Source organism: Ornithorhynchus anatinus, chromosome 11, assembly GCF_004115215.2.
Source record: "Ornithorhynchus anatinus isolate Pmale09 chromosome 11, mOrnAna1.pri.v4, whole genome shotgun sequence".
Classification (NCBI taxonomy): Eukaryota; Metazoa; Chordata; class Mammalia; order Monotremata; family Ornithorhynchidae; genus Ornithorhynchus; species Ornithorhynchus anatinus.
In genome coordinates this window covers 34,558,841-34,570,084 of record NC_041738.1, presented here as the reverse complement: position 1 = coordinate 34,570,084, position 11,244 = coordinate 34,558,841, and the positions used below count along the sequence as shown (strand labels likewise).

General features: G+C 62.7%; 1 protein-coding gene across 2 annotated transcripts in view; it reads right to left on the bottom strand.

Moving 5' to 3' along the window:
• Nucleotides 1-5,847: 5,847 nt before the first annotated feature.
• The window catches only part of KATNB1 (katanin regulatory subunit B1), a 30,218-nt gene continuing 24,821 nt past the window's right edge, over nucleotides 5,848-11,244 (bottom strand). For both annotated transcript variants that reach the window (XM_039913518.1, XM_029075848.1), the window contains exons 15-20: nucleotides 10,523-10,642; nucleotides 9,912-10,061; nucleotides 9,313-9,389; nucleotides 8,448-8,522; nucleotides 7,669-7,785; nucleotides 5,848-6,611 (exon numbers count right to left, since the gene is read on the bottom strand). In XM_039913518.1, coding sequence (XP_039769452.1) covers nucleotides 6,479-6,611; nucleotides 7,669-7,785; nucleotides 8,448-8,522; nucleotides 9,313-9,389; nucleotides 9,912-10,061; nucleotides 10,523-10,642 — 672 coding nt within the window. In that variant the 3' untranslated portion in view covers nucleotides 5,848-6,478. The remainder of the gene's footprint in view (nucleotides 6,612-7,668; nucleotides 7,786-8,447; nucleotides 8,523-9,312; nucleotides 9,390-9,911; nucleotides 10,062-10,522; nucleotides 10,643-11,244) is intronic.

The following is an 11,244-nucleotide window of genomic DNA, read 5'->3' as shown; positions in this document are numbered from 1 at the left end:
CTCACGTGAAATGAAACGGCTCAGGGCGGAGGGGCCGGCCGCGCCGCCCCAGCAGGGCGGGGGCCGACCGGGCCGGCCTTCCCTCGGCCTTCCCCCGCCTGGGCTCTTCCTCCCTAAACCGGGCTCGTCTCTGGCCTCTTGGCCCGGGGCCTCTCTGAGGGGAGACCGGGAAGGAGAGGGGGCTCCCGGCTCCCATCACCTAGCAAAGCGGGGGGAGGTTGCCGGTCCGAACCGGCACCGTTTCATCCCCTGCCAGTCGGAGGATGGAAAACAAGTCGGAGCGGAGTCACGCCTTCGCTTCAAAGGGCCGGAGCCACACTTAATTAATCCCCGCAGCACCTTGAGGAGCAGATAAGGCTGGGAAAGAGGGTGAGTGATTTAGCCGGGGCAGGATTAGGAGCTGGGGCCGGGGCCCTCCCTTCTCGGGATCCTTTTTCTCACCCTCGTGCCGCTGCTGCTGTTACCGTCACCGTGGGGCTCTCCTCTCCCTCCAGTCAGCTGTTCCTCTCTTGCCTCCTCCCCGACCCTGCCTCGCTCCGTTTAGCAGGGGGACGGAGGATCGGATGACCTCGGATCCCCACGGCGCCGGCCAACAGCGGGAACTGGGACGGGAACAGGTGTGGGAATCTCATCCCTCTACCCCCTTGCCACGAGTCTGAGGATCCCGGCTGCTCCCAGGTAGCAGATGGACAGAGCTCGCAGAGAGGAAGTCCACACCGTTGCCATCCTCCCCTCCACGGGACGGAGACCTCCGGCACCGAAACCGAGCCCGCGGGCCCGCTCCCCCGGTCCCCGGCCCGCCGCTCTCGTGCCCCGGGCAAGCCGAAGGTACGACCTCCCTTGAGCATGCCTCGTCGCCATGAAGCTTTGCGGCCGGGGGTGCCCGTTCCCCGAGGGGGCGGCGGCCGGGTGCGGTTCCGGGCGAAGCAGCCGCCTGATCGGACGGGGCCTCCCTCGCCCTCCAAGTCGCTTGAAGATTCCACCACGATCACACCCCCACCCCATTCCACTTCACCCACTTGGCTTTCAGAGGGCGGGACCGGAGGAGTTAACGGTCGCAACCTGCGCGATGCAAGGTCGGCCCCCAGTTCCCCGGGGCGCCCTGGCCCCTTGGCTGCTTGCTCACGCCCGCGCTGCCCCAGAGCGGCTCAGCTAGAGCCGGATTCGGCCGGCACCGCTCTGCCGCACCCCCCCCCCCCCCGTCCTCTCTTCCCCTCCCGCCCACACTCCACCCTGCTGCACCGACGCTTGCCCCCTGTCCTCGACCCGATCCCTCCGGCTCCTCCGGGGGAACAGAACAGCTTCAGAAAACCGCACGACTTCGTACCGTCCCCGCTGCGGCAGCTGACCGGGCGGGGGTTCCTGTCTGGGAAATCCACACCCGTCGGGAGGAGGCTTAGGGAGGGTTTGGGGGAGTCGGTTGCAACATAGAGCTTCGGGAGCACGGGCTGTCGTGGGGGGGGGGGACGGTGGCTAAGGTCCCGAAGCGGCGTGGGCTTCGGAATCGGAGGTCATGGGTTCGACTCCCGGCTCTGCCACTTGTCAGCTGGGTGACTGTGGGCGAGTCGCTTCACTTCTCTGGGCCTCAGTTACCTCGTCTGTAAAATGGGGATTATCTGTGAGCCTCACGTGGGACAAACTGATTAGCCTGTATCTGCCCCAGTGCTTAGAAACAGTGCTCTGCACATAGTAAGCGCTTAACAGATACCAACATTATTAAGTAACATTCTCCCAGCACCGGGTGTGGCATTAAGGCCCAAGCTGGCGCTTGGGGTGTCTTGCCGCCGTCGGGTTCCCGGGCCTCCCGGCCCCGCAGCCTCTAGCCTCCTCCACCCCGCCGCCCCAGCCCCGGGGATTGGTGCTTTCTCAGGAGAATCCTCCGGGCCTCCTGCCGGACACGTCACTGGGGGTCACCGGGGCTTAAGTTAGCGGCTTTGGGCACTAATCCGTGCGAGATGCGGTGCTGACACCGGGCCTTTGTCCCGGGCATCGACGCCCAGCCTGGGGTGGTTGCGTAGGACAACGGCCCTCCTCCTCCTCTTCCCCCCCCCCCCCCCACCCACTCTGAGTCACACCTGCGGCTCCTGCGCCGGATGGAAAGTCCAGATGAGTAGGCTTTTCCACTCGGCGTTTTCCAGATGGATGGTGCCGGTTTTGCCCTCCAAGCAGTTTGCAGCCTCGCGTTGCGACGTTTTCGTGTGTCACGCGCTCCCGGGGGGGGGGGGGGGGGCGGCGTAGCGTCAGGGCGGAGGAGGAGCAGGTGCGGGAGGTACCGGTGAGGCCCGGCGAGGCACGTGACTCCTTCGCGGTGCAGTGCTGGGTGGAGGAAGCCCCCTCCTCTCTCCCCTAACCTCTAGGACCATTGAACGCCCCGGCCCCGGTCCCGGCCTCGGACACTTCGGGGACCCGCTCCCCCCTTTACCTGGGAGACCACCCGAGAGCAGAGGCAGAAGCCGAGGACACGGAGCCCCACCCGTTAAGTCGGATGCCTACGGGGTCCGGGGAAGGGGTCCGGCTCCACCTCGACCCCCCACTCTGGAGAAGCACCAGCGGAAAGAACTCAGGCCCGCCGGTCGGGGCACCCGGACCCTGATCCCAGCTCGGTCCGGCCCGAAGGGAAGGCGCTTTCTTCACTAACGGTTCTATCAGCCTCCGGGGGCTGGGGAAAAAATATCATCCTTCCATCTGTCAAAATGCAGCTCAAATCCCCTCGACTCCAAAGTCCAGGCTGCGATTTCTAATGAAGAACCGGCCGCTAGTTTGCTCCTAGCGGTCACCCGCGACTAAGGGGCAGGTCTCGCCGGGCAAAGCGAGGAGCCCGATGTCCTTAAACTTTCTGCAGGAGAAACCCCAAAGTGCAGGTTGAGGAGACGCTAGGCTCACGGAGCCCCGCAGACGTGGCTGCACCCTCCCTCGCTTCCACGAGCTCCAGCTCTCAAGAGGAGAGCGAGCTCCCTCCTGCTTTCAAAATCCACCTCCTCCACCGGGGCCTCCGACCCTATCGTTCACCCGTTCAGTTGCATTTACTGAGCGCTTCTTGACTGCAGAGCACTGCACTAAATGCTCGGGGGAGTACAATAGAACAACAAAGCAGGTATATCCCTGCCCAAAACGAGCTCACAGTCTATCCCTTCTCACCTTCTAAAAACACCTGTGCCCCGCTTCTCTTCCCCATCTTTAGCCACTCGCTCCGATGGTTCCTTTCCCTCCGCCTTCAAAGACTCCCAGTTCCCCTAAAAATAAAATACTCATCCCATCCCATCCTAAAAAGAAATACCCGCTTTACCCACCCCCGCACCTTCCCTCTCCCGCCTCCCAATCCTATCCAAACTCCCGGAACGGATTCACACCCACTGCCTCCACTTTCTCTTCTCCAACTCCCTGACCCTCCTCAATCCAGTTTCGCCCCTTTCCCTCCACTGAAGCCACGCTCTCTAAGGTCACCAGTGACCTCTTGGACATTGCCAAGCCGACGGATTCTACTCCATCCTAATCTTCCTTGACCTCAGAGCTACCTTGGATGCCACGGATGGCCTGCTTCTCCCAGAAACCCTATCTAACTTTGGTTTCTCCAATGGTCCTCTCCTAGTTTCGTCCCCTCAACCCCCTTCAGAGCCTTATCGGAGGCACATCGCCTCCAAGAGGCCTTTCCTAAATCCTCTTTTTCTTTTCTCCACTCCCTTCCGAGCCATCTCGACTCCCTTTATTCATCCCCCGCCTCCCAGTCCCACAGCACTGGAGTACGTAGCCATAATTTACTTATTTATCCTAATGTCTGACTCCCCCTCCAGGCTGGAAGGTCGGCGGGGGCAGAGAATACGCCTGCTATAGCGTAGTCTCCCAAGTGCTTAGTAAGTACAGTGCCCCGCACACAGTAAGCGCTCAAAAAACACAACCGATTGTCCTCTCACCTCTCAGGTCTTTCCTTCTGCGCCTCTTCCTCTACTTCCCAGCCGGTAACTGCAGGCGTCCCTCAAGACCGCTCTGGATCCTTCTCGTCTCAGTTTACACTCCCTCCCTTGGGAAGCTCATCCGCTCCGATGGCTTGAACGCCTACCATCTCTTTGCTGATCGCCTCCCTCCTCAGCCCTGTTCTCTCTCCTCTGCAATCTCCCGTTTCCTCCTGCCTTCAGGACAACTCCACGTGGATACCCTGTGATGTCTCAAGCTCGATCCATCCCAAACTGAATCCCTCATCTCCCAAATCCTCTCCCTCCATTTAATTTTTCCATCACAACCGACCTCGCCACCATCCTCCCCATCTCGGGCCTGTAACCTTGGCAACATCAACTCCCTTCTTTCTCTTCAACCCCTACATTTAGCCTGTCACAACATCCTATGGGTTCTCCCGCCGCAACATTTTCAGAATCTGCCCCTCCCTCCCCTTCTCGATGGCCCCAAAGCGGTCCAAGCTCTTGTCCTATCTCTACCCGACTCCTGCGTCAGCCTCCCCCGTGAGCTCCGGCCCCGTCTCTCTCCTCGGCTTTCGGGATTCTCTGCTGCTTAGATTTCTCAAAAACGGGACTCCGCACTTATCTTCCCGCTTCTCAAAAGCCTCCAGTGGTTACCATTCCTCTAGACATCAAGCACAAAACTCCCGACTGTTGGCCTTAAGGCTCTCTTCCTCCTACTTAGATCCCCTTCCTTCTTCCCGTCCACCCCGGCTCTCATTCTTTATTCCTCTCAAGGTGACCGACCGATGCACCTCATCCGCGGCTATCCCTGACCCCTTGGCTCCCGCTTCATCCCGCCCCTTTCCCAGCAGACCACTGCACTCCCCATCTTCCAAGCCCTTTTGAAATCACATCTCCTGCAAGAAGCCTTCCCTGATTGATTTCTAATTTCCTGTCATTTCAGCACTTCAAAACCTAAGCGATAAGAACGCACAACGCTCCTTAGCACCGTGTACCTATCTTTTTAGTCTATTGCGTCCTCCTCGTTGTATTTTATTTTATGAGGGCAGGGATTAAGTCTACCACTTCCGTGTACTCTCCCAAGCACTCAGTACAGTGCTCGGCCCACTGCAGGTGTTCAATCGATACTACCGATCAAAGCTCACAGCCGCCGGACCCGCGCGATTCGAGTTCGGCGATTATCCATCGGATCTGTTCCCTGTAAATGGCCTAGCGGAACACTGGGAACATAAAGCCACAGATGCCATCATGGAGTCAGCTTGGGGCATCTGCTGGGGCCCGGGTTCTAATCCTGCCTCCGCCACGTACCTACCGTCCGACCTCGGGCCCGTCACTTTACTTCTCTGGGCCTCAGTTCCCTCAACTGCAAAACACGGATCTGGCCCTCCTACTTAGACTGTGAGCACCCTAAGGGACCCGATGATCTACTATCTACTCCAGCGCTCAGTACGATGCTTGACGCACAGTGAGCACTTCCCGGCTACCACGATCGTCATCTACAATGGCAGCAAATCGAGATCGATTCTTCAGCTTGACGCTAGATCTCTTTGGCCTCCAGAATCTCCGGGCCTCTCGGTGCCACACCCAGGCCAAAAAAAACAACCAACAGCCTCACCCTTCAACCGGCATCGCCCACCGGGTAGAGGAATCCCACATCAAACGGAATCGATCGGGGCTCGGGAACGGAGGGCAGAAGGACGGGCGAGGCCCGCTGGGGGAGGGAGAGGCCGGAGGCAAACCGGCAGCAGCCCCAGCCCCTGCCCCGCCCGGGGCCGGAGATGGAAGGCGCCGCCGGCCTCTCCCCTAAAGGAAAACAAGGAACGGTTACCAATCTAATAAAATGCACCTTATAGATCACAGTGCGCGGACAGCATCTCCAGGGCTCAGACGGGGCCGCGGGCTCCAGCCCCCGGCCCGAAGAAGTGAGAAGGGACCGAGTCTGACAGCCATTTATTGGAGACAGGAGAGGAGGAGTCTGAAAGTCCGGTGCCCGCGGAGGAGGCTCCCGCCCGACCGGGCGGCGCGGGCCCGGCCCGCCTCCCATCTCTCTTACAGTGCAAATCTTCAAGACGACGGCAATGCCACGGGCCCGCCGCCATTGGCCAGGAGCATTGTGGAGCTGCGGAGGTGGAGGGGAAGCTGCTCCGGCCCCTGGGGGAGAAAGCCCGGGGCCATCCGCCCCCAACCGAAGAGCTGGACCCAAACGGGAGCAGCTTGAACGGGAGTCCCGACGCAGGCTCCGGGCCGCAGACCCGAGGCTAGCGTCGGACGCCGCGAGGCCGGGGGGGGAGGGGGGGAGAAGGGGAGGGTCTTCGGCTCGGAGTCCCAGCTCGGCGCCGCCTCCCCCTCGGCCGTGGCACCCCCCGGGTTCTCTCTGGGTGGCGGGGGGCGGCCCGCGGTCCGGAGGGCGAGGGACAGGTGGTGAGACGGCACCCGCGGGAGGCGGGGCCCGCTGCCCGGGGGCCCCCCGGCAGCCAGGCTTGGGGGGGGGACAGCGGGGCAGAGGAGACTCCGGGGGAGCGAAGAGGAGGGAGCCTGGCCGGACGCGTGCGGGGGGGAGCCAGTCAGTCCAAGTTGGCCATGAGGAGGTGCAACTCGCGGAAGGCACTGCCGTGGCGACCGCTCAGGCCCGACTTGCTCTTGATGAGGCCGCTGATGTTCTTCAGCTGCTTATGGCACAGCCTGCACTTGAGGAGCCTGCGAGGGGCACAGATGGGGCGGGGGCGGGGGGGTCACGCTCTCTCCCCGCCCCTCGCCGGCGCCCGGCACGGCCGGGTGGTCCCGGAGCGGGCACGGTGGGGCCGGGAGGGCCAGGTGAGGGCTGACGTCCTCTGGGAGAACAGCTCAAGGGGTCAGGCCCGGCCCGGCAACACCCTCCTACTTCCGCCCGACTTGATAAATCACCCCGGATTACCCCTCCCCGGCGTGGCTTAGTGGAAAGAGCCCGGGTTTGGGAGTCAGAGGTCGAGGGTTCTAATCCCGGCTCCGCCTCTTGTCAGCTGTGTGACTCTGGGAAAGTCACTCAACTCCTCTGTGCCTCAGTTACCTCATCCGTAACACGGGGATTAAGACTGCGAGCCCCACGGGGGACGATCTCATAACTGTGCCGAGGACGGTGCTCGGTACAGAGTGAGCGCTTAACAAACACCCTCGTCGTCACCGTCATCATTCTGACTGGAAGCCAGATCGGCAGCTCTCTGAGCTCAGGGATCGTGTCGGCCAACTCTACTTAAGAGTAACTGTGGTATTTGTTGAGCGCCATGTGCCAGGCACAGTACTAAACTCAGGGGTGGATACAAGCAAATTGGGTGGGACACAGTCCCCATCCCACATGGAGTTCACAATCTTAATCCCCATTTTGTAGATGAGGTAGCTGGGGCACAGAAGGTGAAGTGATTCGCCCAAGGTCACACAGCAAACAAGTGGCGGAGCTGGGATTAGAACCCGGGTCCTTCTGACTCCCAGGTCCACACTCTATCCACTGGACCACGCTTCCAAATGGCTCAGTCCAGCGGCCTGCGGAGTCAGGGCTCGATAAATAGCGCCGACGGATGGATTCCGGGGCCGGGCCCGGGATGGGTGTGAGCTTCCATCTGCGGGAAGGGAGGGAGGGAGGGAGGGCGGGAAGGAGAGAGGAAGGGCCGTCCTCCCCACTTCCTGACCACCTCGACTCGTCTCCGGGCTCCCTCCTGCTGATCCTAGCACAGGCCACCCCCCGGAGAACCCACTCGTGCCAGCCCCGGCCCAGTCTCACCTCTCCTCCCGGGAGATGTCCACCCCCACAGAGGGTGGGGCAGCGAGGATGTCTGTGATCAGCGGCAGGAACCGCTGCAGGATCAGCTTCAGAGAGGTGCAGCCCGTCTGGACGTAGCTTTCGGTCGGGGAAGAAGACACAAGGTCATCGGCAGCCTTTGCCGGAGGGCCACAACTTGCCCCTCGGTGGGACCCAGCCGGAGGGAGCCTTCGGCGCGGGGCGGGGCCCGCCGAGGCCGAGGGCCTCCGGAGTCTCCCGCCCACCCTAGGGTCTGGGTCCGGGGGGAGCTTGCGGAAAGCAGCCAGGTTCGGGGCCCGACTCCTGGATTCCAGGAGCACGGGGTTGGCCCGATCCGACCTCGCCGAGGTCACCCATTTTCTCGCCGGTCTAGTTGCCGGCAGGAAGCGGCAGCAGCCGACTGCTCCCCAGAGGCTGGGTGAGGCAGGTGGCAGAGAAAGATAGCCATCATCCCTTTGGGCTCCTCTCCCAAGCCTTTCATCTAAGCCCTTTCCGAGTGATAAGCGCTCAGAGCACCCACACCGGGCAAGCCTGACTGGTCTCGGAGGCCTGGGACGGAGAGGGTTCGTCCAAGGAAACGGCCAGACCGGTTGCGGAGACCGGATGAACCTCGGTGGTCCCCCCCCTTCCCGCCTCATGGATGGCTGCAGAGGGAACTCCGGTTGACCCAGGGTGACCCAGGATGATCCGGTTTAACTGGGCTAGGCTTAAGGGCTGGGCCTTCCCCCTCTCAGGAAGCGGGGCTGGGGGACAACCTTCACCTTTCATATTTGCTCTGCAGGAGCTTCTCAATTTGAGGCAAGACTGTAGTGCAGAGGTCCAGTTTCCAGAGAGACCTGAGGAGGGAAGGAAACAAGACCGAATCAAGCCAGAGCTGCCAAACGGGGCCTCACGCGTGGCCTTCTTTTGAAATCCGGGGAGCTAGCACCGACCGGGTGGGGGCCCACATATCCACGTGCTCTCAAGTGTGAATATACATTCATTCTCTGTCACACGCACACACAGGGGGCACAGCTACGAGGTCTCGTGACCCTCTCCTGCCACCGCCACTTCAGAAGGGGCCGGGCTTCCGTTCTCCTTTATCCAAGTGGGTGGTCTGGGGAGAGGATGACATTCCCGTAGCCGGAATGCCAAGCCAGGGCTTCAGTTCAGGGCCCTCGCGGATATTCGCCTCCTTCGGGGCATCCTGTCCCCCAAGCAGCTCACGGCACTTTGGCCCCCAGAAGGAGCCTGCCGGCTAGTATTATCCGGGAACGGGCCCGGAGCCGAGACCTCGCCCGGGGCGGAGGTATCGGGGAGCGTGATCCCGTCGGGTCCGGCTCAGACCCGTTCGGGAAGGCCTGCCGGGCGACCTCCGGTCTCGGTCGCCACCGCGGAGCCGTTGCCATCCCGGTCCAGGGGCCGCCCTGGGCCTCGGCCTGACGGGATGGATGTGAGAGGCCTCGGCCCACACCACCTCCCCCCGGCCCGGTGCCCGCTGAGCTTCAACTACTGAGGTGGAGGGAAGGGAGAGGTTGTCCTGGGGAGGCCCGAGAGAGCAAGCTGAGCAGAGGGGATCACAGCAAGGACGTTCGGGGTCGGGGGGCAGGGGACTGGCACCCCTTCTCTCCACCCCACGGCACTCACGCTTTCTGATTAATGATGTTGAGAAGGTCCACCACCACCGACAGGTCATTGATGGCCACGGCGGAGTCCACGGACGCCTGAGGAAAGCAGAGGGAGAGAGAGAGTCCCCTTGGGGGAGCCAGGCTAAAAGCCGGCAGCTGGTATCTCGCCCACCCCCCAGTGACTCCAACCGGGGAGAAGGCCAACGGGGCGGCAGGCTCCGGAGGTGCCAGTCCGAACCAAGCGCGAATCGCTGCCCGGGTTGCCCCCGGGGAAGGGGCCCGGGCCCAGGACCTCACAGATCCTTCCCAGCGTGCTCAAAGCCTCCGGGCCAAACAAGAGAGCCAGTCCCGACCGAGCTCTGAAGAGCTTTTGGTAGCCAGGTCTGGTGAAGGGAACTCCCATTTTGTATTTGCAAAGATCCTTGGGAAAAGAAACGAATCAATCCATTTTTCATTTCTCGGTGGTCTCGCTCCCGGAGCCCAGGGTGAGGTCGCGCTCCCGCCACAAGGGATCGACTGCACTGTGAGGAGCAGGGAGATCCGGGGTCGGCCAGGACCGCGGGGCCCCTCTCCCCGTCCTCTCCCGGGCGGCCGCGAGGCCCCGGCCCACCCCCTCACCTTGATGTCTCCCGCGGTCCAGGCGGCCCGCACCGTGTCCAGGTTCTTGTGGCGGCTGGTCAGCACCACGCACATGGTGTCGTGGCCCTTGCGGATCTGGGACATGGCATCCTCGTCCACGACCTCTGACTGGTTGGGGATCTTCACAGCCTAGGGGCCGGGGGAGAAGGGAGGCTGTCGAGCCGCAGAAGGTTAAAGAGAACGGGCCCGGGCAGAGACCACGGCCATCCGCGGGCCACTCGGGCGGCAAGTGGCTCAACGGGGAACGGGCTAGGGTCCGATCGATGTCTGCCTCGCTCTCCCCTCCTCGTCCCACCCCAGGGCAAAAAGCCGCGGCCCCAGAGGGAGAGTTCTCTGGTCCCCTACTCTCAAAAGTCTCGGCAGCCCGGAAGAGTCTTAGACTGCAGAGTACCCCTGCTCTCCCGAGCGGGAGACGGCCCCTTCCACCGAGGGAGTTCCTCAGCGTGGGACCGCAATGGACCCGGACCTCTCACGCCCGCCCATCTTCCCGTTGCGTTCTTCCCCTCCCTCCCCGTGCCCCATTCCCCTTCCCTCCCGCCTCTCTCCCCTCATCCCTCTGTCCCCTCTGAAGCAGTTTCCCTCTCCCTTACAGGCAGGAAGTCGGAGGCCTTCAGTCCGATGGGCTCATTCCTCGTTGCAGGGATGACAGAGGGCTCTACTCTAGGCAGCGGGGTGGAGGTAGCTACGGGGAGCCTCGGCACCATGTCCGGCTGGGGGGAGGAAGAGGAGACGCTGGGGGGGGGGGGCGCGGAGAAGAGGAGGGCGGCCGGCCGGGGCCCCCCGCCTCCGGCCCCACGGCGGGCTGCCGCTCTACACGTCGGAGCCCGCCGCCGCCGCTGCTGCGGGAGGCGGGAGCGGAGACCCTGAGCAAGGAGCGGGCCACGCGCCCCACCTGGATCCCTCTTGTCATCTCCTGCCACTGCACTGACCCGGGCTATCGGCGCGGAGAGCCCGGCGGAAGCCACCCAGGGCGTACCGGGCACCTGGGGGTGAACCTGGGCCTTTGCCAGGCCTACGGGTGCCGGTGGTGGCCAGGGACAACCCCTTCTTCCCGCCCACCCCACACGATTCCCTAAACTACCAGAACCGGGGTTCACCCGGGGCCAGAATTCCCCCTCTTCGAGGCTCTACAGCTCCAGCGCCAACAGGCCTAGGTGCCCACTGCCCACCCGGGGCGGTGGGAACCACCGACCCACAGCTTTTTTTCTGTTAAACACTTACTACATGCCAGGCGCCGGACTAAGCGCAGGGGTAGATACGAGATAATCAGGTCCCTGTCGCGCACGGGGCTCAGTCTTCATCCCAATTTTAC